Source organism: Molothrus aeneus, chromosome 13 (genome assembly GCF_037042795.1).
Source record: "Molothrus aeneus isolate 106 chromosome 13, BPBGC_Maene_1.0, whole genome shotgun sequence".
Classification (NCBI taxonomy): Eukaryota; Metazoa; Chordata; class Aves; order Passeriformes; family Icteridae; genus Molothrus; species Molothrus aeneus.
The window spans coordinates 5,017,653-5,044,466 of NC_089658.1; the positions used below are offsets into that span (position 1 = coordinate 5,017,653).

General features: G+C 42.3%; 2 protein-coding genes across 3 annotated transcripts in view; both read left to right on the forward strand.

Annotated features, from left to right (window-relative positions):
* The window catches only part of TBC1D2B (TBC1 domain family member 2B), a 30,259-nt gene extending 20,092 nt beyond the window's left edge, over positions 1-10,167 (forward strand). Inside the window, exons 9-13 of the mRNA XM_066558921.1 lie at positions 833-1,327; positions 2,260-2,377; positions 3,059-3,244; positions 3,588-3,709; positions 6,201-10,167. Coding sequence (XP_066415018.1) covers positions 833-1,327; positions 2,260-2,377; positions 3,059-3,244; positions 3,588-3,709; positions 6,201-6,396 — 1,117 coding nt within the window. The 3' untranslated portion in view covers positions 6,397-10,167. The remainder of the gene's footprint in view (positions 1-832; positions 1,328-2,259; positions 2,378-3,058; positions 3,245-3,587; positions 3,710-6,200) is intronic.
* Positions 10,168-13,762: 3,595 nt separating this feature from the next.
* Positions 13,763-26,814, forward strand: part of DAPK2 (death associated protein kinase 2) — a 31,200-nt gene continuing 18,148 nt past the window's right edge. For both annotated transcript variants that reach the window (XM_066558681.1, XM_066558682.1), the window contains exons 1-2: positions 13,763-13,854; positions 20,079-20,175. In XM_066558681.1, coding sequence (XP_066414778.1) covers positions 20,114-20,175 — 62 coding nt within the window. In that variant the 5' untranslated portion in view covers positions 13,763-13,854; positions 20,079-20,113. The remainder of the gene's footprint in view (positions 13,855-20,078; positions 20,176-26,814) is intronic.

Consider the following 26,814-nt stretch of genomic DNA (forward strand, 5'->3'; position numbering starts at 1 on the left):
TCATTAATGATGGAATGGTCTTGAAATCCTTTTAGCTGTGTGAAAACATTGTCTTGGGGAAGATCTGGTGCAGGTCAAGATGCAGGTTGAGGTCTGGGTGGTCTAATCTGGAAGATGGGCCCACAAGGCCTGGTGGCACCAGCCAGGCGAGGGACACGGGGGGACACAGCGAGGACTCAGGAGGAGGAGGAGGAAGAGGAGGGCTGTGAAGACTTGGACTGGAGGGGTTAAAGCCCCAGGATTCCTTTGCTGAGGGCGCTTGGTGGCACCGTGGCACAGCCCAGGCTGTGTCTGTGTGCCTTGATTAAAGTGTTCCATGGAGCCTGGGACTCTGCTGAGGGGTGGAAGCTGTGAGGAACCCTGGCCTGGCTGTGAGTGTGGGGTGTGCAGGAGCTGAGCGGGGACTGTTGGGGGGCTTTGGCAGTGACAGTCTCTGCCAGGGAGTCAGAAATGGTCCCACTGGGAACTTTCACTGGCACATTTATTCATTAATTGAGATGCAATGTCAACCTTAGACAAAGGTATTGCCCTACAGCTGCTGAAGGTGAGCTGCTGAGGAGATGGGTACATTCCAACTCAACCATGTTGCTAAATAAATTGCTTAATTTGTGTAGTAATATATACAGGAGCATGGGCACCAAGTCTTTTGTATATGGAATTGTACAAGTAATTGTTAAATAAAGAATATACTTCAGAAAAATGTTTAATAAGAAGAACTTGAGAGTTATGGAGAGTGGCTTTGAAGTAACTTTATGGTGACAACTTGAGAGCTTCTGGGCTACCGAACATATGTTTAAAACCTTTTAACCTTTTTTCTTCCTCTCCCTTACAGTGAATATGATATATATGGTTTTCAGACTATCCCAGAGGATGATGATGAGGAGAAACTAGTAGCAAAATCACGAGCTTTGGACTTGAGATCACTTTCACTCAGTGAAAATCGAGAGATCTCCACAGGAGTGAAATGGGAGAACTATCTTGCAAGCACAATGAATAGAGAGATGATGCGCTGTGTGGAACTGAAGAACCTTATTCGGTGTGGAATTCCACATGAGCATCGGTCCAAGATGTGGAAATGGTGTGTCAATCTCCATGTTAAAAAGTTCAAGGACAGTGCAGTACCTGGCTACTTCCAAATCTTGCTTCAAAAAGCTCTGGAAAAACCAAATCCTGCCTCTAAACAGATTGAGTTGGATCTCTTGAGGACTTTGCCAAACAACAAACATTACTCCTCCCCCACGTCTGAAGGGATCCAGAAGCTGCGAAATGTGCTGCTGGCATTTTCCTGGAGAAATCCTGATATAGGATATTGCCAAGGGCTCAACAGGTAAGATTTTGCTTATCTTGGTTAATAACTATGCAGTGAAACACTTAAGGAGCCTTTCAAATCCCATGTATAGCAACATGGTTTTGAACAACAGTTTGCCTTATGGATTATATGCCCATAATTTAAAATAAACAAATAACTATCACATTTTTTAAACCAATGAAAAAAGCAGTTGACCTGAATAACAAATTTTGTAAAATCAACTTGGCATCAAAACTGGAACTGGAATTAGCTCTTAAGAAATGAACTACTCAAATGTCTTAAATCAGAATTGTAGAATTTAAAGGGGATTCCTGTGTTACAATGCTAAGAAAAATTCTGATTCGTTGCAGTTGCCTTTGCCAGAAAAGCTTTGTTACTTGGAGATCTGTAGTAAACGAAGGTGCTACTTGAAGCAGGTGTGTTGGTCTAACACCCTGTCTCATCCCCATGATGTAATACTATAGATGTCCACTTGTGCTCTATTTTATGTACTAGCACAGGCTTTTGAGCTTAGAGCAGCTTTGTCTTTTGAAAGAGCACTGAAGAAGTAGTAGAACAGAAGCAGTGAGTCACGTAGTAGAGGTGGTGAGGCGGTGGTGGTAGCAGTAGTAGTAATGTGGAAACCTCCACCTAACACCCTTAGGATAAATATCTCCTTTCTAAACTAGACTCTGTGTTTAGAGAGCTCTTAAAATTGGCAACACCAACACTTCAAGAAATTCTTAGATCAAGTTTTTGCCTTTTTCTGTTTTCTTATTTAGCTGAATACAAATACTTGATGTGGCTGAGAAGACATGGCTTTGCCCCATCTTAAACTTCATCGAGTTTTGCTGTTCAGTGCTCTGCTGTTAATACATTTATCTCTGCTGAACAGAAAAAAATACTGTAATGGTTCTTACTATAGTTTTTATCTTTAATAACTTTCTCCTCCAAATAAACCCTATTTTCAGGTTGGTAGCAATTGCACTTCTGTACTTGGAACAGGAAGATGCTTTTTGGTGTCTAGTAACAATAGTGGAAGTCTTCATGCCTCGTGATTATTATACTAAGACACTGCTGGGATCCCAGGTATGTGCTCTGCTGGGATAAAGTCTGGTCCTGCTGTAAACTGCAGCCAGTCAACAGCTTTCCTCTGCAGCTATCTGATAGGCCTCTTTGGAAGGGGATGGAGTGGAGTTGACTGGGGTTTGGACAAGGACTCTAACAGGGAGATAGTTGTTCAGTGTCCTGCTTGGAGTCCTTTAGCCCCCTTCTCATCGATAGCTTCACAACCCTGAGCTGTATTATTGTTCCTTTCCTCACATTTGGGGGAATGCTGGCGCAGGGCTCTGAGGGAGGGCGGGGTGAGAATGCATTTGCAATGCTGTGGGCAGTAGCCACTGTAGCTTTCCTGCTTCCAGGTGATGCTCTGGTCCAGGCTTCCTTCTCCAGCCAAGTATTTGCCCAGCATTCTCTCTGCTCCTGTGCTCCTGCACCAGTTGCAGCACTGGTGACCAGTACTAGAAACACCCCACATGTGTTGGAGGAGCCTTGTGAGACTGGGGCTGGATTGAGAAGCAGACAAGGGCAATCTGCAGTGGGGTAGCTGTCTGTGCTTTGGGTGGATCTAGCTTGGAAGTGTGAGGTAGACAATCCTGGCCTTCCTGGTTACCTCTGGTAAAACTTGTACTTACAGGTTGGTAACAGCCTTGTTCTGAATGATGTGCTGTAAAATTGGAACAATAACACTCTTATTTGTCATCTCTTTAGGTTGATCAGCGAGTGTTTAAGGATTTATTGAGTGAGAAGCTTCCACGACTACATGCTCATTTTGAACAATATAAAGTTGATTATACTCTCATCACTTTCAACTGGTTTCTTGTGGTTTTTGTGGACAGCGTGGTTAGTGACATCCTTTTCAAGATCTGGGACTCCTTCCTCTATGAGGGACCAAAGGTGAACTTACTGGGCTGAGTTTGTTCATTTGTTACCTGATAACAAAGTACTGTGCTGTTACTGAGTGTGGGGCTAAAAGAAGGTTGCTTTGCAAAACTCCTGTTAGTTAAAATGACATCTAGGAAAAAAACAAGAGAGGAACTATGCATAACCATTCAAAAGATTTTCCAGCTTTTGGAAATAGGGGCTGGGGCAGGGAAGGGAGATAGAGAGAGATGTGACTGAAGAGCTTAAGTGCAGCCTGTGCATGAGGAACTCTTGTTGGGGGGTTTATAAAGATGGTCATGAGACTCAGTGTATTCTGTACTTACCAAGTACCAATTATTATATGTATTCTTATCAGGTAATATTCCGATTTGCCCTGGCACTGTTCAAGTACAAAGAAGAGGAAATCTTAAAGCTGCAAGATTCAATGTCTATTTTCAAGTACCTTCGCTATTTCACACGCACCATCCTTGATGCCAGGTGGGTGACTCACACTGGGGTGGCACTGAGGGACTTGTAGTGGTCCATGGAGATGTTGGAGATGTCTGTCTTGTGGCTTTGGTGATGTTTTCATCTGGATCCTGATTCTTATATAAAGCAACTAGAAATGCAACCAACTGCTAGGATTTGTCATGAGCACTTTTATCTAGCAGAGACAAATCAGAAGTGATGTAGGCCTGAATAGTAATTTTTCCTTGTGAAGGAAATTACCTTGTTTAGGTGTTGTATCATGGTAGCAACAGGTCAGAATTCCAACCACAGATGAAGTTTCCCTCTACACTGCAGATGTAACTTGTTACTAAAATGTTGTATGATAAATAAAAATGCATCCTGCTCAAGCATTAAAGACGTGAGCTCTGTCCCCCACAGCTTAAATCTCTTATATATGGTTAATGGACAGGCTCTTGCCACATAGTTCCAGCTGGTTTTAAGATATACTTGGAAGCAGAGAATAAATACAAATTAGATACTTTTCTTGTCTTCAGTCCTTGCATAGGACTTACAGTTTGTAAATTAGGGTCTAGTGTTTTTAGATTTCTGGTTTCGAGACTGTACAGCAGCAGGTTAATCTTAAAAAGAAAAGTCATATTGGGATTGGTTTATTGTCTGAAAATGTTTTGCACATCTTTTGAAGCTCACTAATTTTCAATTTAGAGAAAAACTGTATATTGAAATCTGAGATTTTTTTTAATGTGATGAATTCTACATAAATTGCAGCTTACACTTTGACTCCTGCTGCAAGAGTGCTATTATTTTTACTTCTTGTGTTTCAGTTTTGACTGGAGAGAAATTAAAGCTGAATAAGCTTGATAAGCTTGTGCTTGAAAGGGATTGCTGGGATTGATGCAGAGAGAAAAAAATTAATTTTTTTTGTTCTTACCTAATCCAAACAAAATTCTGATACTTAATCAGAGTTGAAGTTTTGGCTTTCCATTCCTTTTCCACTTGTGGGAATGATGTCTTGATTCTTCTGTCTAAACTTTCTGGTGCTGAAATAATCTATTTTAAAGATTTCTGAAATTGCTGAGTTTGGTGTTAACAAAATGAACTAATTAGGGATCACTGAGGGATGGGGAGTTCAAGTGAGGACAGAAGGACAGAATTCAGTACATCAAAGATATTTGCAATACAAATATGCTCTGTGCTGATCTGTAAGTCTGCCTTTTGGGGTTTTAAGAGTGGAAGCAGTGCAGTGCCACCTAGGGAATATGGATTTGCCTGCTAGGACTGACAAGACAGAATTCAAACTGCCTGTTTTCTTATTCTGCCATGTTTGTACAAGTTTTACATCATCAACATTTGAGAGTACAGAAGCACGTAGAATGAGGCCTTTCTTGATATGGACAAAAAATGATCCTGTTGTAGAGGAAAAATTCAGAAATATTTATTTATATAGAATTCATGGATGTTCTGAATGGTTAAAACCATTCTGCACAGAGTTTCTAAGTTCAAACTCTGTAGTAAGAGAAAGGTCTCTACAGACACGTGCATAATTATATTCTTGTTATAGGATGTCATAGCTGGTTTTTCTACAGAGCCATGGCATGTTGTGCACAGGTAGAGAAGCTGCTGGAATATCTTCTGTGTAAAAATAGCATGAAATCAATACCTGGTCACTCAAAAACACAAACCTACCATTAAATAAACTGTCCAAAGAAGTTTTCTTAATAGTTATTTCTGATAATTCAAACAGAATAAATTAAATACTCCAGTTCCCCTTTTTTCCTTAGTAAACAAAGATGGTTTTGGGTATAGATCAGCAATAATGATGTAGTTAGATGCAGTCTCTTTGGACTGATTAGACTGACCAATTGCTGGGTTTGCTGGCACTGCAGGATGATATGATGCAGTGTGACTCTGGGAAGGGGGCTGGATCCTCTGTGGTGCTTTGCATTGTGCCCTGACAAGTTTGACTTGATACTGATCCAGAGATCTCTGTGCTCCAGCCAGCAGAACCCGCAGAGCGTTGGAAACTTTGGCTTGTCCATGTTCTGTATTATCCTTGTCCGTGTGTGTGTTGTCCCTGGCTTATCTGGTCTCTTGATTGTTAGGTTATCCTGGTTAACTGGAGAGCTGAGTGGTTTGGGATTGAAGGAGCTGCTGTGGGCTCTATGGAGGAAATGATCCAATCTGTACGGGGAGCTGGATGTACCGAGTATCCAAGTGTAGCCAGGGAAGCTCTGCTGACCCGAGCTTGTGTCTTCTGCTCAGCATTTCAAGGCCGGGATCTTTGTAGCAGAGTTTACATGTGGCTCGGAGAACTCCTGAGTGTTTGATTACACTTTATCACTTGAAATAACCTTAAGGCTGAATGCTTTATAGAAATTTCTTGAAATATTGATAACATCTGAGACCTATCAAGTGTGAAAGAGACTGGAGATATGTCACATATGATAAAAGTTGATATGGATGAAGTTGAAAAGCCCACCAAATATGAATGACTGTCTTCTACTATTGTGTAATCTTGCAGGAAACTGACTGCTATTGCTTTTGGAGACCTGAACCCTTTTCCCTTACGCCAGATCAGGAACCGCAGGGCCTATCACCTGGACAAAGTGCGCCTGGAGCTGACAGAGCTGGAAGCCATCCGGGAGGACTTCCTGCGTGAGCGAGAGACCTGCGTAGAAAAAAGAGACCTTATTAGTGATGATGAGGAGGATAGCTGAAACTGCTTAATATAAACTGTTCTTTGGGATCATGACCAAAGTGAGTTAACCTCCAAAACACTTTATTCATCCTGTGAAACAGAATGTAAACTCGTTGCTTTTGGAAATATGCGGGACAGATTTCCAAATCCCAGCACTTTCAGAAATACCACTTAGTATGGAGGCCAAACACTTCTGTTTACATTTATGTTCCTGGAATCATTTGTAGAGCACTTAATATCTGTCTCAGTTTAGTCAATCAGCTGAATTGACAGTTGTTTTCCCACAGTGCACCATTAATGCCTGGATGTGAAACAATGAGAAAATTCCATGCTCTGTTACATTCATTGTCATTTTGAGTTTAGGGTTTTTTTTTATGTAATCATGTTTTTCATAGTGCAGGCTCAATGTGAGAGGACATCCATATTTCTTGGATTCAGGTTGGCTCCATCTAGCCTTTCTTGAGGTAGCTAACCAGGAAACCATGGGATGAAGATTGCTTTGTCTTTTCCTGAAGTGTCATGCAATGGATCACCAAACAGAACCCTTGAATATATGTACTCTAAAGTAAAGGTAAAATAAGTACCTATTTCTGTCACTGCCTGTCAAGTGTGTACTGAAACAGTGGTAGCAAACATCTTTTCCACTTTTCAGAGCAGCTGTGTTGATAAAGATTCTCATTAATGGAAAGGGGTTTATAGATCAAACTCTCTTTAATCAATTTTATTTGTATTCACTGTTTTGATTTCAGTGGTTTAAAAAGGCCACAACCAAACTCCAGATATTATGGAAGAATGGAGCTTGTCACAGGAGTACCATGCTTTAGGAGCTAATTTTTTGCATATCTGTTGAAGGGTTGTTTTGTTACGGCTTCTTGTTTCTGTGAGGGTTTTTTTGTTGGGTTTTTTTTCCCTTTTTCTTTTAATGCTTCTTTCTCTTTAAGACCTAAGGTGAAGTCCTTCTCTTTAAGAAGAAACACAGCATTCTTTCTGCATGATTGTAGAGCTATTGTACAATAGTGGTAGTGACTGGGTTCATAAAATATTTATCAATCAGTCAAAAGAAACCTAAAGGTCACGACATGCACACGGGAACTGAAGATCCTTTTTCAACAGAAAAATGCAATATTCTCCTAATGTACTCAGCTTTACTGTGTGTTGGATGCACTTCCTGCAAGACAGCTCTAAGGAGCACCCCCTGGGCTGTTGAGCTATAGTGTTTCTGCTGTGGAAGGGTTACTTGGGACCATTTTCTCTCCTTTGGTGACTAGCAGTATTCATAAGTGGTTCTCAGGAGAAGGAGGGTTTCTTTCTTGCTAGATATTCTCTGGACTTTTGCAATGTTTTGTCTTGAACTGATGGATTTTCAGAATGTTGTATTGACTACAGTGTGTTATGATAAATCTAGGATTCAAATACTAGGCAGCAAATCACCAAGCTCTGGGGAAGTGGTTAATTAGCAAAAAAGAAAACTAATCATTGGGAAGAGTGAAGTGCATCAAGCTTGTATTTTATGTGTTTTGGTTTGGTTTTCTAGAAGTAGTAGTACTTTATTTGGTATAATCATGTAACTGTTTTAGTCAACTTAAGTGGGGGCAGAGAGAAATCCTGCTTCTGTTTCACAGCACTTTTAAAAAATTATTTTAGATAATGTAGTTGTAGCCTTCTCCAAGTAAGCATATTGTAAGTTAGTTTATATGGAAGGGAACTATTTAATCAGAGGTGAAGTTGTAACTTAGAGGACTACTTTTGATATAAAATTTATGCTTCCTGCATGACACATAATTTTTACCTAGCCAGCAAATCCTTGCCAATAAGGAACGGATGATGTGATCATCTTGATTTGTATGTTACTAGTCTTCTGAAATGTCTCCTATGTTGTCTGTGGTAGGCAGTAGCTAGGGATTTTTTTCTAATTTCCTAGTTACTTTTGGTTGTGTACTGGAGGGCAGGGTTTTGATATTATTGCATGTACTGTATTCTTTTTCTACTTACAATCAGTATTTGAATACAAAAATGGGACCAGGTTTTCTAATTTTCTAGTTATGCTGTCTTATGCTGTCTTGGTTTTGAAAGAGCTGGTCTCTAAATCAATATGTAATGCAGGCTTTTTGTTTGTATGTTTGTTTTAATGATGTTGTCAAGTGCGATATGAATTTTTTTTAAGGTGAAGATCTTCCTTTCAGTGACCACAAGTGAAATATTAAGGTGAAGAATTTAGATACTTGTACTTATCCTATTCCTACAATCCATTTTTCTTTGGCTTTGAGTCTTCACTATGAACTAGCTCTATAACTTCAGGAGATGTTTTCAGACTGATTCCATTGAAGAGTTTGGGTTGTGAAGATAAAGCTAAGTTTGAGGCAATGGTTCGGGAAGTTCTTTAGCTGACAAAACACGACCTGCAATATTCCAGGACCATTTCTGTTAGAGTTGTGCTGATGGTTCAGTTTGTGTGCACATGTGTTGCTGTGTTTCATTCCTTTAAGTTGTTTCCAATTATACTGTAAAGCTAAGTAGCTCTGTTTCTTCTGCCATGGTGTGAGTGTTACCCATGAATGTTAGGAATCCTGTGGAAGTTGTGTTGTCTCTGGGTATTCTGTCAGCTTGCAGATAAGAAACGAATCAATGATGTTATGCTCAAGTTCCCAGCAAGCTGTTGGCTTCATTTTGTTAAGCCTTGTTACTGATTTAGTGATGAGCTAAAAGGTCAAAAAATTGCAGAGGCTTCTCACCTCTGGCCACTAGAAGTCTCTGCGGAACAAAAATAAGATCTATAGCAGGAGCTAAGATCAGGGGAGCTTGCCTTGCTTGCTCTTGCAAATGTCATTGTGTGACTTGGTTTTCTAGTGGTGCTTAAACCTGGTTGCCTTGGAGAGTAGTAACTCATTAGGCACATGCAGGATACACAGGCAGTGTTTAAACCTGATGAAACCAGGCCAAAATACCGTGCCTCAGTGGCCTGCCAAAGCTGAATTGCACGGAGCCCAAGAGCTTGTGCTTGTGTGTGAACTTCTGAGGTGGTGCATGAGGTTTACCATTCATGCCAGCCAGACAGTGGGCATGTGATCTGTTCATGCACATAAGAACTGCCAAAAAAATATTTTAACTTCAAGGCCTTGCACATAATGTGCAAAGAGTTCCTCATGTGTGGTTCCCAGAATATGTGATGTAACCCAAACCACTAAGTTGTGTTGTCCAGAATATTCCTTCATCTCTATTCATGTGTGCATGGCTTCCTGGTGAATCTTTTCATTATTTTTTAAAAGGGTCTATCATCTTCTGTTAAATAGGCAAAAATTGGTGCACTACAACTCTAAATATTAGAACTGCACAGTATTTCAGCTTGACCTATACATGTTTACAGGTAGTGTTATCATTCAGTATTATCCCATTGTTTGGTGGTCTTCTTTTTACCAGCTGTGTAATCAATAAAAAGGATTTTTCTGTTGCCCTTTTGGTGTCTTCTGTGAGAGAGTCTCCCCTTCCCTTCAATGTTTGTAAAGATGGTAAGGTCTTTCAGCAGAAAGGGAAAGATTTCTTTTCTTAGTTATAAAACATCAGAAATGAATGAATGGTCTTAAATTTGACAGAGTTGGATGTTCAGACACATAACTGAGAAATGGCAAATTGATTAATTTAATGAAATTGTATAGCTGTTTAAGTGACTGTTCCCTTAAGTGCCATGTTAAACATCAGCAATACGCGGTACAAGAAATTTGAATCACAAATATAAGTGATGTTATCTTCATGAAGATTGATGTAAAGAAAAAATAAATTGTTTATTACTTTATAGATTGCTCTGGTTCTTCTTCTTTTTTTCCCATAACAGATGGAAATATCTGCAGGTGTCATGAGAATAAACCAGTGGTAGAGCTTGCATTTTTGTCTGATAATGAGGTGTGAGAGGATCTCTATAAAGGAACATCCACATAAATTTGGCTTTGAAGCATGAAGATGTGAACCATAGACATGTTGCATGCAGGTGACTCTTGACTGGGTAGACTTGTCATTGGTGTCCTTCATTTCTTGGGAGAAGAGGCGGGGGGGAGACAGAATTTGCATGAGTGTTCACAGGAATTTTCTGAATTGACACACTTTCTGGGAAACATATTTGTATAATATCTCCTGGCACCCCAAAAGCTTTTTTAGGAGGCTTGGTACTGAGGTTCTGACACAGTCTTTTGTAGTCAAATAAATAATTTCAGCTGTTTTGAAAATTTAACCAAGTATTCCATTAATTTGGAAATCAAGTCTCAATATCTGTCTTTCAGATACGAATTTTGCACTTTGGAATTGCTTGAGTCCCTTAAAGAGGGAATACCTCAGCTACTTCATGTTACTTAATAGCTAAGTGTAAGGGAGGAAGGAACATGACTATAATTGCATATCCAAGCCTGTCTTTGGTATCAGAGTGCACAGTTCTTGTCCTCTGGCTCTGCTACAGAATGGCAAGCTGTTCTAGGAGTACATATTGGCACAGCTGGAAATCTGTTCAAAGGGGTTGCAAAACAGGATAGAGATCAGCAATTGAGGCAGAGCACAACTATGGCCTAAGGACCTTGTGTCCTTTATACTGAAAATTTTAAGTCAGAGAAATAAACAGAAAATTCTGGGAAGAGAGTGCATGGGGAGCAATGCCCTCACATGGATACTTGGCATGTTTAGCTTGAGTAGGTTGTATTGGCCTAAGCAGCTGCTGGGGCCTGCAAAGAACAGCTGAGACTCCCATTTGCTCCTAGATTTGAAGCTTCTGCTCTCAGTGGGATTGCAGTAAGGATGTGAGTGTGGCTGATGTATGTTAAAAACCTGGTTCCTAAAAAATGCATAACTTAGTATAAAGACAGCTGGCCTGCTCTGAACCGAGACCAAATACCCGCAGAGTCTCACTGCTCTGGCTGCCTTAAGGAGACAGAGAACACTCTGAATCTGCTGGTGTTACAAGGTATCAGGTGTTCCTTCTCTGGGATTTTCAGAAGTGCTAAACATAGCTTCCTTATCTGCAGCTCCTTGACCTCAACAGAAAGCAGAACCCATGTAGTGCTGAAGCTTTAAGAATTCCCACACATGAAGTATGTTCCCTCAGATAATGCAAAGGAAGGGTGTGCTCTGCTTTGGAAACTTCCCCCCTGGATAACAAGGTAAAAGGTTCAATCAGAAGTTAGCAGAGTAGTATTTTCACTGTAATTATTAGCTGTAAAAGCCACATTTGTCTACACTTCAAGTATGTCCACCTGTAGTGCCAGCTTTTCAGACCATGAGATAGAAAGCAAAACTCAGGACTATATACTAAATGTGATTTTAAAAACCACAGTTATTAAAAATATATCTCTCCAGTAATTATAACATTCAATATTAGAATATGCCTGGTAAATTAAGATGACTTTGGCCAACTAAGATTCCCCCTGGTCTCAAGCATCTGCATTCTGCCTTTCTCTCTCAAATGCAATGTCCCTTTGGTATGTACCAGCTAGGTTGTGCAGTGAGTTGCCCCTAAGATGTCAGGTTTGAGCTGATGAATGGAATCATTGATGTCTTCAGGCACTGTGATTGGTGATTGAACTGTGGAATATTGCTATTTGCCAGTTTCAAAAAGTGCAGGTGGTGTTCTTCTGGTTTTTAATCCTGGAAATCCCCCTTTGGAACGTGTTTGGAACCCATAAGGTATGGGTTTCCTACTTTGTCACTTCTAAAGGGGGCTGGCAAATGTGTGGCTGCAGTGTTTGCTGGTGCTCTCTACTTGAAACACTGCTCAGGTTTGAGTTCTCTTTCTTTCCCTGTATGCACATAAAGGCTTTTACCTTCATCCAAAGATGTTACAAAGAAGTCTTGAGTTAGTGCAGGAAAGTGCAACATCCTACTGAGGCAGAACTTGCATTTGGGCTTACAAACCCTATGGACATGGCAGCAGGGGTGGGATTCAATCTACCTTCGCTGCCCTTGGAAACCTTTATTCAAAGTGAGGTTATTCTTGGTCTAGGGAGAGCTTGTTGCAATTTGAAAAGCAGTTACAGGCTCTCAGGGTGTTTTGTTCCCTTCCTTGCAGCTAGGAGCAAACAAAAGTGGTGGCCTTCCTCATGTGCCCTTTTGCTCTGAGAATTTTGTAGTATGATTGCTGTAACTTCCACGTGATCATATCCTGTTGTAGAACTAAAGATGAGAAATTAATTATCTTTATTTCACTTTGAGACAGTTCTGAATGCTTCCACTGCCCTTTGAAACATTTACTATTGCTCCCATTTCCTGTTCTCCACCCTGTGTAGTATCAGATGCAGCCACTTTCCTTTTGGAGTTGGAAGAGCTGGGTGGAACTCGTGGGCTGTGAACACCACTCCCAGGGCAGGCGATCAGGGGCACAGTTCAGGCCTCTTTGACTTGGGACAAGCCAAGTTTCTTTTTAACTGTGATAATGAAAACCACTGCCTTTAGGTACTTGCCTAGAATAAATCACTCTTAAATTTAGCTATCTTCACACCATACTGCAAAGGAAAACATCCTACTTATTTATGTATGATAGTTTGACATTACCATTGTGTTACCTTAATCACATAGAGGATTGGAAGAGAAGGCAACCTAGTACTTGTAATTTATTTTGAACGTGTGAACAATCCCAGTTGTTTTTTTTTTTTTCATTAGCAAATGATGGATATTAACTTGCCCGAGGAAATGTAGAAGACCTAAGAGTGTTTACTGCGATAACTGTGTGTCAAATAAAGCCGAAGAAAATCTAGTTTTACAGGTTTTGGGGATGTGTTTATGATAGGAGAGTTCACAGATGAAGGGTGTCATTGTTGGAAGGCAACACTAGCGCTACGGCAGCTTGGGAAGCAGGCTGGCAGAGGTTTGTTACAGTAGTGCAGAGATCTGGGAGCCTATGCTGTTCTTTGTCACAGTGGTCTCTTGAAACAACGAGCAATTTCACTGGGTAATGGTGAGTTTCAGACCATGCAGTAACCAAATCTAGGCTTGTGTTTCGGCTTGTAGAGAATACAGAAAGAAGGCTTATACAACTTAAGCGCCTCTCCATTGGATTTGCCTCCTCAGCCTTATTTTCTTAGTACTGCTTTCACATATCCTGTGTGTACTAAAGCAAGGAAATGGGATTCTACATCTGAGATGTTCCCCAGTCAGCCTGGGTGAGCTGTGTTGGACTGGAAGGCTTTGGACCGGCCCAGCTTGAGGTATCTGCATCCCATCAGGGGCGATGCAGGTCTGGCACAGTCGGGGTGGTGCTGGGTGCCCCGCAGGCTGCATCGGCCCACACTGCCATCCAGACAGCATTGCTGCGGCCGGAGCGCCTGTCCCGCTGCCCGTGCAGCCAGCCCGGCCCCGCCCGCCCTCTCCTCACGGGGCTGCTCTGGGCGGAGCGCGGAGCCGAGCCCGTCCCTCAGGGCCCGCGGCGGGCAGGGCCCTGCGGCTCCTCCGCCCGGCGCGGCCAGACCGGCCCGACCCTGTGCGCTCAGGGAGCCCGGCGGACGCGGTAAGTGGGCGCTGTCCCCTCAGCTGGCGGCGTCTCCGCAGGTTCCCTTCTCCGTGTTCATCTGGGTCTGTCCCTCACGCTGAGCCGCCCTCACGGCGCTCCCGCTCCGTCTCCCGCCTATGAGGGGTCGCGGCTGTGCAGCCCCTCTGGCCGGGCAGCTCCGGGGCCGGCGGCGGGTCCGTCCCGCGGGGCTGGGGGGTGCGGACCCCCGGCCTCAGGGTGTCTGCGCTGGCTCTGTGTGTGCCCGCAGCCGCCAGCCGGGGGCAAAGGCAGCTCCCGGCAGCATCCCCGCCGCGAGCAGCTGTCCCCGAGCAGGACACAGGGGCCAGGCAATGCCGCCGTGCCACAAGTGCCCCTGTTGGTGTTTGTAGCCCCTCGGTCTGGCGCGGGTCCTGTCCGAGGCCATCGGGGACATTTAGCCAATGCTGTGCTCAACTTCCATCGTTTATCCGCAAGTTTCTTCCTGCCTTCTCCCTCAAGCAGCTTCACTTGGGTTTCTTTACACCTGTTCCTCTGGCCAGTGAGCCGGGGGTCCTGGAGCAGCGCAGCTCGGTGGAGGGGACTGGTTTGGCTGGCCTGCGTGCGTGTAGAGGACAGTCCAGAAGGAAGATGTGAGTTAAGAGAGTGAAAATGTGTGGCAATTGCTCCTGCTTTGACTGATCAGTCGCCAGATGCAAAAGGACCAAAGTCACAGTGCTCACCTGCTTAATGCGTGAGGTAAAAGCTCATCTCTGACCCTTTTTTGAAACATCAGCTGGTTTCAGACTTTCCTGTGCCTTTTAATTGTGCAAGAAACACAGATCGCCGAGGGAGGTTTCCCTTGACTTTGGGGCAGTGCTGTGAATGATGTGCAGCAGTAATCCTTGAAGGCGCCTCAGGGACGGGGACAGGGCTCTGCCCGTGCCAAGCCAGCGTGCCTGGCCATGCGGGCTTCCCCTGCGCCCCGAGTGTCCATCCAGGCTGTGCTCCCACCCAGCTCATCGCTCAGGCACGCCGGGCTTTGGGATCCCTGCACTTGGCCGGGAGCTGGGCAGCTGGAATCAGCTGCAGAGCCAATGTGGTTTGTGCGTGTGCTTGAAGTGGAGGCTTGGAAATGGTCTTGGGTCGTTCGCCACACATGTAATTACTGCAGGGTAAATTTGGGAGCAGTGATTCCATACCACTGGGATTGAATGCTCAGATGGTCGGTGTGTTTTGTGTTTTTTATGGACACGCAGCAGTAATAGTTGCCTTAATTTCCTGGCAGAAGAATTTTTAGGCTACTTTTGTTTTCTGACAGGAAAGTTTCAGTGAAAATAAGGGTTTGCTGAAACTGATAGAACTTTTAACTGTGCTACGCTTATTTAGAAGTAGAAGGTAAAACCCACTTGGGTTGTTTGGGGTTTTTTTTGCCTTTGGGATTGCTTAGTCTTTTGTGGGATAAAAGAGAAAGAAAGATGAAAAAAGGAATGAAAGTGAAAGAAGAAAATACTTTAATGCTTATAAAAATCTCTTTACTTTTAGCATAAAATGACAAAACTAGAAGACAATATAACTTTAATTTGTTTAATGGGTTTGGTTTCTTGGTTTTATTTTGGTGGGGGTTTTTTTCTTCTTTTCTCTTTGTTTTTTTTTTTGCCTTCATTTTCCAGATCATTAATCATTAATTTAAAACAGTCCGGTTTCGATTCTAATTTGGTTTTGGTCATTTTTCAGTATTATAAAAGAGTTCATATGGGAGGTTTTTATGTTGGTCTGTTCTAATGAGTTTGGGATTTTGGTTTAGTGTAACTAATGTTTTGTAATATAAAAGCATACCAGGGGAATGCTCCTCAGTTTGGCAAAGGGTTTAATGATTCAGCTCATGTCAGGTGTACTTGAGAAAGTCAGATTATTCAGCTGTTACCTCAGTCACTTGAAACTGGTTTCCTTAGGACAGAGGAAACCCTAAGGGAAAAAAATGCAAGGCTATTGGCAACTGAAGTGCTCCAGCAGTTTTGTTCTCACCTCTGATTTTGGTATTCTGCTCTTGTTTACTGGTGGGTGGACATTTAATGTGGGCTTGACGTGTATAAACCAGTCACTGATTGTCACATAATTTGGTAATGATGGGCTAATAACTTAACCTGTGCAGGGAAAACTTCATTAGAGAAGAGAAATAGAACTTACTTTCTTCTGCTCCTGTTGAGAGGAACTATGAGGAATCCCAGAGCAAAGAGACAAGGAGAGGAGAGGAGAGATGGGCCCAGTGTGGGATGGTTGGAGAATGGATGTGGCATGTTCTGTGAAATGACACAGGAGCTCCTCTGCTCTGCTGAGGTTGCCTTGGAGCAATTAAGCTCTGGTCTGATTCAGAACTCACTGAAGCAGGTACCTTCATCACCCTGGGTTTAATGAATTCTGGTGCAGCTCTTAAGCGATGGGAATGGCTCTGACTCACTGGATTGTGGTATTGTTTGGGCACATGCCCCTGAAGTGTTAGCATAAGGTGTGTAGCAGGAAAAAAAGCTGGCTGTTGCTTTTTCCTCAGATGTGAACAACTTTTTTGTCTGAGTCCAAGATGAATGTCTGTCCATCTCTAATTCGGCCTGCCTTCACTGGCCACCATAAGAAAAAGCACCATCTGACTAGAAAAAAAAAATAATTCCTGCTCTCATTCCTGCTTTGATGTACTTGTGCTCTGTATTTGTAAATGGTGTCCAACAAAAACCTTATGGTGTAAGAAATCTTTGAAAGTGAAATCACCTTGGTTTCCCAAGGTGAGAGAAGGGTAACATTCATGCTTGTGAATGGCACTTCTATTTCAGATGAATTTTGAGTGTGTGAGGATTATCTTTCGTTGGCTTACCCTCTTGTGCTGTGCTAATGACAGTTGCTTTGGATCATCAAGTGTGTGATCTATTTTGGGCATTTGCTTAGTGTGACTGTTGGGTGAAAGCCAGGGAGGGATATCTGTGGAAGGCAGGATAGGATAACATGAAGTGATAGACATGGGAAACACCAGCACATCAGAGGGACCATTGGGGGTCTGAACATTGTGCAACAGTTTTGTCTTCAGCCTTCAAAAACAAGACTCTGGGCTTGAAAGGGTTCTTTGTGGGAGATTTAACTCTAGTGCTTTGATCTCTGCAGAAATGGGTGTAAGAGATCAGCAGAAGGGATGAGAATTTCCTGGTTATTTTTGCATGGATTCTACTCACCTGCAGAATCAGCTGTGTTCTTTGGAGGATGCTGAGAAATGAGTGAACTTGTCAATCAAACATTAAGTGATTGTGTTCACAGAGGCAGTTTGGGTGGGTTCCCCACTCTCAAAGCAATCTTATTAACTTGCTCTTCTGAATGGCAATGAAATCTTTCTTAAAACAATGACTTTTTAGGTGTATTTGGTTTTATGTTGTTTATAACCATGTACCTTAAATTCTGATGAAGGGAGTAGTCAGCTTGAGGAAGTTACAATCTTTGGGCAAGTCTCAGCAGCGTCTCTTTTTACCTGGGCATTTTCCTGTACTTGCGTGTGCTCAGAATGTAATTTTGCAATTCAGGGTGAGCAAAAGCTTTGGGTTTTCAGCAAGGCTTGGCTTTGTCCTTTGCTTGTTTTTTTGAACTCTGTAAAGGCTGAATGCAGCCAACACTTAAGAAAATTCTTCTTTGAACAATAGCAAGCAATATTACATAAACTTAGTTAAGGATCAAATAGCTCAGAAATGTCCTCATTCTTGTAAATATGACTGAAGCATTTATTGACTGTAGTGTCAAGATCTGAGCAATAGTGGTTGGTGATCTTTCAGTGAGATGATGAAAGGTTACTTGAAGAATATATCAGGTATCAAGTATTTTTCACTTTGCATAAATCACTTTGTAATTTGCTTACAAAGTGAAATTTGAGTTGCTTATTTTCATTGAAAAGTAAAATAGACATTTTCGTCCCTAGCATGAACATGGCTTTGGGAAGGAAATTATTGAGCAACAGAGTTAACAGAACAGTTCACCTGGCTTCACCTTGAAAAACGATGAAAATATCAACAAAGCCAGGGTAGACAGTGGAAAAATAATATCATACATTGCAGTGCATCATGCTCACCAATGCAAGTGTTGGTTTCTGCAATGTATTTTATTAGTGTGGTGGTTACCCTGGGCTTCAGTGTCACAACCCGTGTGGTTTCTCTTGTTTGCCTTGGGTAGCCCAAAAATAGAGATCATTGCTAAAACACTGTTACACAGCAGGGCAAGGGAGGTGCATTTGTCTCCATTAAAGAGCTTTGAAACTGGGTTTGAGCAGGTGTTTTAATAGAAATGCAGCAGCCTCAGAGCCCTCGAGCTACCCCACGTGCAGTGCAGACCTCCAGCAGTGCTGTTCTGGAGAGCATGTGAGGAGTACCTTGCATCTCCCTCTCCTCCACAGAGGCTCCTGCAGGTGTGTCATGAGATGATCACTTGTGACATATGGCAGGAATGGCTGTGTTTGGGCCAGACATGTCACACATGCCTGTCACCCCAGCCTGCCTGTCACCCCAGAGCTGTGCAGATACCTTCAGAGGGCACAGGTTGCAGTTCTGGTGTATAACTGAAATACTCCTCATCATCTGTGGCTGTAAGGATTGATGCAGTGGCCCTTTTGCTTGACATAGAGCAATCAAAGAATTTTGCTCCTAATGTGTAGGTTTTGCTAACATCAGCTAAAAAATATATTTATGTAGAAGTGCTAGGAGACTTTCTGTTCCTTTGAAGTAATAGAAGGAGCATATTTGGAAAGGAATTGAAACTCAACATGCCACCCATGTATTAGAAGCCAGTGGTTTGTAAAAAGGGCTGGGGCAAACAAAGCAACCAATCTTTTTATCTGAGGTGAGTGAATGACGACACCTTGGCTGTGTATTGAGGAATTGTTAGATTTTTACAATGTATTTTCTGCTCACAATACCCACTTTTTAATGAGAAAAATCTTCAATTTGTGTGCCTTTCAGTTTGTCAGGAATACTGCAATTTCTCTTTGATACTTAGTCCTGTTTTATAGGTCTGCTGAATCTTCTTGCAACACTGAATTGAACTTATTTCTAAAGGATCAAAATGGAGCTTTTTTTGCTTGTGAAATATGCTTCACAATATGCACCAGTCAGTTGCCAATGACTGCAATTTAAAAATCTGCAGCAGCTGTATAGAGATAAGGAACTTAGAAGTCCCCAGTGCATCTGAAGGAAGCAGCATCTGGGATTCATAAAGCAAACAAAGCCCGTTACATTGAGAAGATATGCTGTTGAGTGTAGAGGTGTGTGAGAATAACTATATGTCTCAATGCAATTAGATTTGATTGTGCTACTAGAAGCCTTACAGCTATTTTACATGTTCTGACTAAACAGTGGATATTTGGGCCATTGGGCACAGTGCCAGTGTTCATCTCCACAGGAAACAGCAAATAGTTCATGACCTGACTGGCCAATTACTCTGTTCAAATCTATTCTGTTTCCATAACTACATTGCTGTGGAGGTGTATCCCAAGGAATTATGTGAGTTCTCATCTGCTCCTCTTCCAGAAGCAGCCCAGCAAAATGCACAGATGCTCTAGTGCACCAGTGTGAAGCTTGTCACAGAGATGATCAGTTTAAAGGATTGTGTTCAGGACACAAACTGCACAATTACACAGAGTAACACCTGTAGCAGATGCTGCTGTTCTCCTAATTTGAAACATCTGCTGTGCATGATGGAAGATGTGTTGAAAGCTCTGGAGAGGGAATTGGCACTTTGTTTCCAGCAGCATTTCAAATGTCTGTGTGCTGTCCTGCCTGTGTGCTTCAGGAGCACTGCCTGACCTGAGAAAAAGGAAGCTCTGCCTCCTGGTCTCCCTGGCTGAGGATCTGGCTGAGGGACTCTGTAATGCTGGTTTTTGTGCTCTCTCTCTTTGGTGTAGTGTGGAGGCTTTATTGTCCAGAACTTTGTCAAATTACTAATTCATTTTCCTTTCATCATGTTTGTGTTTCTTGGTATGTTCTGTGCTTCCACTTAGTTGTGTTCTTGGGTACATCAGTGGTGGCCAAGAATCTCCTTCACTGAAAGGTGCTCATCTCTTTCCAGATTGGAGCCCTCACTATTTGGCTGAGACTGCTGAATTAGTTATTTTGATTGATCAGTGGTAACTTTGGTCATGAATGAGCTGCAATGGATTCAAAGTGCCTATACCACAAATGTATGTTAGTGAGACTCAGCCTCTTGCAAGATGTAATGAATGTCATTCTTCATTAATATTCTAGTTGCATCATCCTTGAGTATCAATGAAAGACCAAGTATGGCTTTCTTCAAGCAACAGAAGGTGGAGGACATTTATGAAATTGGGGAAGAGCTGGGAAGGTAAGGTCATACTGATGACACCCCATGATTCTAAAAGCTCACAGGTGAGGATGTTTGCTTCTTCCTTCTGCCTGTGATAGCCTAGATCAGTTACAATGTACTACAATAGCAACACACACCTTAACAAAGACTGCACTTTGGATAGGAATTTTTTGTAGCTTTTTTGGGTTTTTTCTTTAGATTAAATGTGCTAACTGTTTTTTCTGTTTCTTTTCTTGCAACTAGGACAACAAAAGGTATGTTTGCATTGTCTTTTGTAGATAGGTGTCACCTGTGTCCATGCTTTAGACTTGAGTTCACATGCCTGTTCTCAGAGCCAACTGGGAGCCAGGAGCCTGTGGTGCTGTCACCAGAGACACAGCACTTTCACTTGTCCTGTTGTTTTGAGCAGCACTCCACAGCACTGGTGTTTTCAGCTGGCTCCAAGCACTGACATCACTTGTTCATGTATTCTTGGAAGGCTTTACCTCTCAAATCTTCAGGTGGACTGGTTAATGCTTGTAGATAGTCTTTAATGTATAAAGGCTTATCTGCAGGTATTAATTACAGGTGTTACCAACTGTTACCATGCTTAACCATGAGCATGTGCCTAAACACTGCTGGCTTTGTGAACTGGATACCCAGGGTATGGATACTCAGTCTCTCAGCAGCATACAGGGCTCTGGGTGAGGATGGCTGCTTCCCATTCAGTGTCTAACCCTCTAATGTTTTTTGTTTTAATATGCAAATAGCTAAATTAGGGCTGTACACAGGTTGCCTTCTTTCCCAATGTGTGGCAGTTGGTTTCCATACATGACTGTGTATGTGTCATCACCTTTCTTTAGGGCCAGTCATCAGCTCCATTAAAACACTTCAGTTGATGTGATGTCCATTTGGTTTTTTGGGTTTTTTTTCACTCTCAGCTATTTAAGTTTTAGAGTTACTGAGAAGACTTCTTTTAAGGGGAGAGGGGTTGAGGTTTGTTTGTTAATTTGTTTTCCATTCCCTTCCCTCTCAGGAAGGCCATAACTATTAAGTTTCCTGTAACTGCTTACTTTTAAGTATTGCTTAGTACTGAGAGTATCAGTCTGACAGTGAAAACCTGACAACAGTGAGCAGTAAAGAAATTCAGTGTGTGCATGGAGGGTGTAAGAGGTGTGGTTTTTAACAATGAGGTCCTAGCTTAAACAGTCAAACTACTAAAATGAGAAACTGAAGACTGAGTAATTTATTTTTACTTTGGTTTCTGAATTTGTTTTGGGAATCTTTTGAGATTATGAACATAATTCTCCAAGCTGATGGATATTGGGGATTTTCATTGGAGAAGTGTAGCTGAACCAGTCTGGTGCAGGCTGGCCATTGCTTCTTGAATCAGCCAGAGAGGTTGGTCAAGGTTTGTGTGGCCACAGCAGCCCTCCTCCTCTTCAGGCTGCATGTATAATGTCACACTGTCTTTGTCAGTGTATTTTCACTTTCAGGTTGTTGGGGCCAGTGACAAATGGTATTTTGCTTTGCTAGGAGGAAGTTAACATGCTGGACAGATTGCAGTGACTGATCTTTTCCAATGGTGACTCATGCCCTTAGAACCTGTAGATGCCTTCTATTAGTTCAGTTTGCCACAAGCTGTTAGTTACTGACAGGTAGAGGTAGGGTAAAGGATTCATTTATTGTCATTCTGGTGGCAGAAGTCACAAAAAAAAAGTTTTCAAGCAACATCTGTGAAGAGTCTGTCCTGTTCTTGTCCTCCTCACTGAGTTTGTCACTTCTTGAGAACAAAACTAGTTGTTAACATGGCCCTAGTGCTTGTTCTAGCTGGGATTCAGCCATCAGATAAAACAGAGTATCTCACTGACAGAGCCAGGAGCTGTTTATCTGAAAGTCTTTGCACAGCACTCAGGAAAGGTTGATCCCACCACAGACTGCAGAGCCTGAGCTCAGCTCTGGTGATGAAAGGAGGCACTTCTGTCATTGTGCAGCATTGAGGGTGACCAGAGCAAAGCTCCCCAGCTCCTGTTAAACCCTGCACACGGAGGATGTGGGCAGGCAGTGCCCAGCAGATCATCCTCGGGGTCCCTGCGGAGCTGGAAGCAGCTCAGAGAGAGCTGTCAGTGGTGTGCCAAGGCAGGGGGTGAGAGAAGGCATTTTACAGAGAAGTGAGCAGGTTCTCCACGGCTGCAGCTGTGTGCTCTGACCAGCTCCAACGTTCCCTCAGTCTTTCAAATATTAATCTTACACCAACCTCTGTTGCCCAACTTCTCCAAAGGTACACACAGGGAGCAATCTGTCAGGCATGTGGCCTTAGAGACAACTTGCTGATGGCCTTGTTTGTTATAGCAGCTCCATTTGGGAAGCTTAGCATGGCCTATGCTGAATGTGTGCAATACTTCAAATATACATTTATAATTCTGTTGCTTCCCTCAAGATAGTATCAGTCACTTTCAGGTCTGTGGGGACTGAGGTTCTCCAGCCATAGCTGAAAGGAAGCTTAAAAAGAGGATTCAGCAGATTTCAACATTATAAAGAAATAATATGGCTTTAACAATTTGTGCTGTTTTGAGGAGGGTCCTGGCCTAATCCATTTGCAGGGATGTTAACTGTGTGACAGATCAGTGGAAATACCCCTTGAAAAATGTGAAGAAGTGAAGACTGATTTGTCTTCTTGGGAATATGCAGCAGGTCAAATAGCTGCTGCTTCCTTCTTGTGGCAAGGGAGGTGACAGCTGGAGACAACCAAGAATGGAAAGTCTTAAATCAAGAGCACAGTAGCCCCAGAGAAAGAAGAACTGTCCTGCTGAGCTAGGGGTATAGTTTCCAGGAAAGTGGCAGCAGTAAAGCTCACTGGAAAGCCTTTAAGGTAATGTTTCAGTTGTTCTGTTTTGGCTGGGTAGTTGTGGCTTTTTACAACACATAAAGTGTTGTAGAAACATGCAGGAGCCCATTCCAGCTGTACTAGCAAACACTGATGGTGCTGGTAGGTACTGGAATTTGAGATGCACAGTGTGATTTATAAAAGGATGTATCATAGAGTCATTAATCTATTACCTAAATGTGGTGCCAGTGAGGCTGTGAGAGCTGTTGACATTTGTGCCTTCTGGGCAGTGTCACTGTTACATGCCAAGTTGGGGCTGAGGGTAGGAAGTGTCATGGAACTTTTCCCAAAGCGTTTTTAACAGTGCCCATTGAGAAAGTGTGCTCCTCCAGGGTTGTGTGGGCCTGGCACTGCTGTCCTGGGCCAGTGTCCTGCTCCTGCAGCTCAGCTCTGCAGCGTGCAACACTGAACAGAGAAAAACAGACAAACCTTGGAGTGATACTTCTGAGCATGGAAGTCTCCTCCTTTCCTTCACTGTTGTCCTTTCACTGTAGGGAAGGGGCTCTGCCTTCCTCCACAATGTGGGCCAGCCTTAGCACCTGCCACTGCAGTTTCTTGCCTGTATCAGTAAGTGGCAGCTATGCTCATTCCTCATCTCCTGGGCCAGTCAATGCCTTCATGCAGAAAATAATCACTGTGATTTCTGTTGATCAGTTTGGACATAACTGAGCCTCCAGTTTCTCAGCCCCTACTGACCTGGGCTGTGGTTTCATGTTTAAAGCCAAGCTCCATCTTTCATCAGTGGCTTGTTATGCCTCCTGTAGTTCCCCATCTCCAGGTACAAGTTCCTGCTTCCTCTGTGCTTTGTGGGGAGAATTAACTCTGCTCTCTGAGAGAGGAGATACCCCATTTGCTGGGTGAAGCTTTAAAGGACAGCAAATGCAGCATTTTACCAGTGATAATAGGACCTTGGAGCCTGGCACAAGTCACTGTTCTGACAGTGTAACTAAGTATTTATTTATGTAGTGAAAACAAAAAGCAGAGATAACCCAGGTGTTCTTTGCAGGGCAGGATCCTGGAAATCTACAATGAAAAGTCATGGCCCCCAGCTAGTTGGACTCTCCCTGCTAAACAGAGCTGTGGTTGCAGTTGGTGAAGTCACCCTTAACTCACACCACACCGTATCTTCATACCCGGAATGGTTTTTTTCTAACTGTAGAAATTGCTCAGGACTGTGCTTTCTCAGACATGAACTTTCACTCTGTTCTTTGATTAGTTTGCACTTTAAATTAGTTTTTAAAATTTTGAATAATAACTCTGGATTATTTTATCTTACAACACACACAAAACAGGCCTTTGTGTTTGATGCAAAATGTTAATTTAGTTCCTGAGGACTACCCAGCACTTCTGTTAATGTTTCTTGTTACAGATCCTGTAAGTCATGTTTCATGTATGTGAATCTTCTGCTGAAACAGTTTTGGCATCTGGAACTTGGTCACAATCACTGTGATTGTTGTCAGCTGTCTGATGCAGTCACTGTTCTTGAATTTTTTCTTTTTAGTCCTTCTAGCAGGTTTCAGTATTAGTTTTCAATGCTACCTTAACTGTTTCCAAATTAAAACATTTGTTACAGAAAGTGCAGAGAAAATTGAAGGTTTTTTGGGTTTTTCCTAATAACAAAGTTGCTCTACCTACAGTAAGAGAGAGGAGTTGGCCTTGGCCTTAATTTGTAACAAAGTCACGCATTCCTTATCATCAGCATCCACCTTGAATAATGGAAATGATCTCAGTCTATCTCCTCAGTCCATGTCTGGCTTTGAGAGTATAATTAGAGATGATGACCTGATGATGTGGTAGTTCTCACAAAGCTCAAATTTTGTAATTTATTTAACCACTGAATAATAAGCAGAATATTAATCCCAGGAAAAAGACATTGAATATTAATCCCAATCTTTGTTTTGCCTTTTCTGTAAAAATAAACCTATTTTTTCCATTTTGCATTGAAGTAGAAAGCAAATGGAAATTTCAACAGCTGAGAAAATATACTGTGTATAGTGTTAATTCCATACTTTTAAAATGAAAAATATTACTGATGAGCAAAAATGCACATGAAATAAACATAGTACAGCTCAAATTCTAACTGCACTGGACAAATTAAAGCACTGGACAAATTGTTAGCATTGATGCAGAACAGAGCTCACAGGTACTTGTCTGATGGTCAAGGTCTCAGGTGACATCTGTAAATCCTTGTTAACACTCTACACCAGTTTGAACCAGACTGAAGACCTGTTGTAATAGCTGAGCAGTGAAATGGGAATTTCAGCAACTCTTTGCAGTTTTGGCCTTACAGATCATTTCCTGAAGTCTTGAATGAAATGCCAGCATGGTTTCCATCTGTTTGATACATGGGGAAGGAGAAAAATCATTTAACTATTTGACCTTAATACTTCTCCCCTCTTACAATTCATGTGCTCCTGGGCCTGTTACTCTCAGTCCATATCTAGGTGTATTTGGACCTTTACACACAGGTGCAATGTGCTAACCTTTCTTACACACATTACATCTGTCCTGCTGTTGCTCCACATGGTGAGAGGAGCAGCTTATCAGATCAGCTATTCCTGCTGAGCATGAGTCAGCTGTGACCTTCCCTGGCTCTGTGCACTCTGCTCGTTGCCACTCTGAGCACTGATACTCAATCCAAAAGCTAAGTCTGATAAGCAGGGAGGATTTTTCATCGTATGCATTTTATTCTCGGGCTTCAGATTACACAGAAAGCTTGCCAGGCTGTCGGGGACTTGTCAGAGCTGCTGGGCTCATGCTCTCTCACTGCTGACTCTGCATCTCCAGTCTCAGGAGGAGCTGATAAGGGCCACATTGAGGGCCACTGCAGGATTGGGAAGTTTCCAAAAGCATTGAACAGTTTCAGGAGATGCTGTTGACGATTCAGGAGGTAGCACAATTTCTTGTGACTCACAGCTAAGGACCCCACGAGGTGTTAAGGTATTAATTGTGTTACTGTACTGAAAGCTTGTAATAATCCATAGCACTGTTCAGAAACATTAGATTTATCAAACTTTCTTTGAATTTCAAATGAGCTGCTCTCTACTTATTCTAGTAAACCAGATCCTTCTGTTAAGAGTCAATATTCTACTCTTCTGACTCTTTTCTGGCACTGGACACAGAGATCACCTTTGGGTCAGGGTGTGTAGGTTACCCTTGTGTGAGTTCAGAGAGATGGAGATGAGAGGTGCCAGACAGTGACTTTATTAAAGACAGAATATGTCCAAAGGTGCTCAGCACTTCCCTTCAGGAATATTGAAATTTATCCCCCAAAGTCACTTTGCTCTAGAGCATTACACAATCAGTAAAAGGTGAGTTGTGAGCAAAAACTCACAGTGTGTTTAAAAGTTGCAGCTGATTTTTTTTTTCTTTCTACTGCTTTTTAGTAGTCCAGTAAAATTCCTATGAAATGATCTATTTAAAAAGGTTTTGGATCATTCTGTTATAATCTGGCATCTGATAGTTTAGGTTCTGTGTAGTTGCTTTAGGAGAGGTAATAATTTCCTTTGCATTTTGTTGGCGGGGGGGAAGAAAAACAAACAAGTAAACCAAAACTCAGTTTTATCTGAAGCTTAAGCAGTAGTGACATTTGTGACAGTTTTATTTTTAAAACTCTTTATGAAGTTACAAGAGATGCCATCAGAGTATTTAACAGCAGAAGGTTTTGGGTTTTTTTTAGTTTTATTCCATAAAGCCTCACGGAAGCAGTGAGATACTTTCCTTTTGGTGACCTTGCCGTAGAATTTCTGATTTACTGTTTCAACTATCCTACTCTAATTTCTTTATAAATG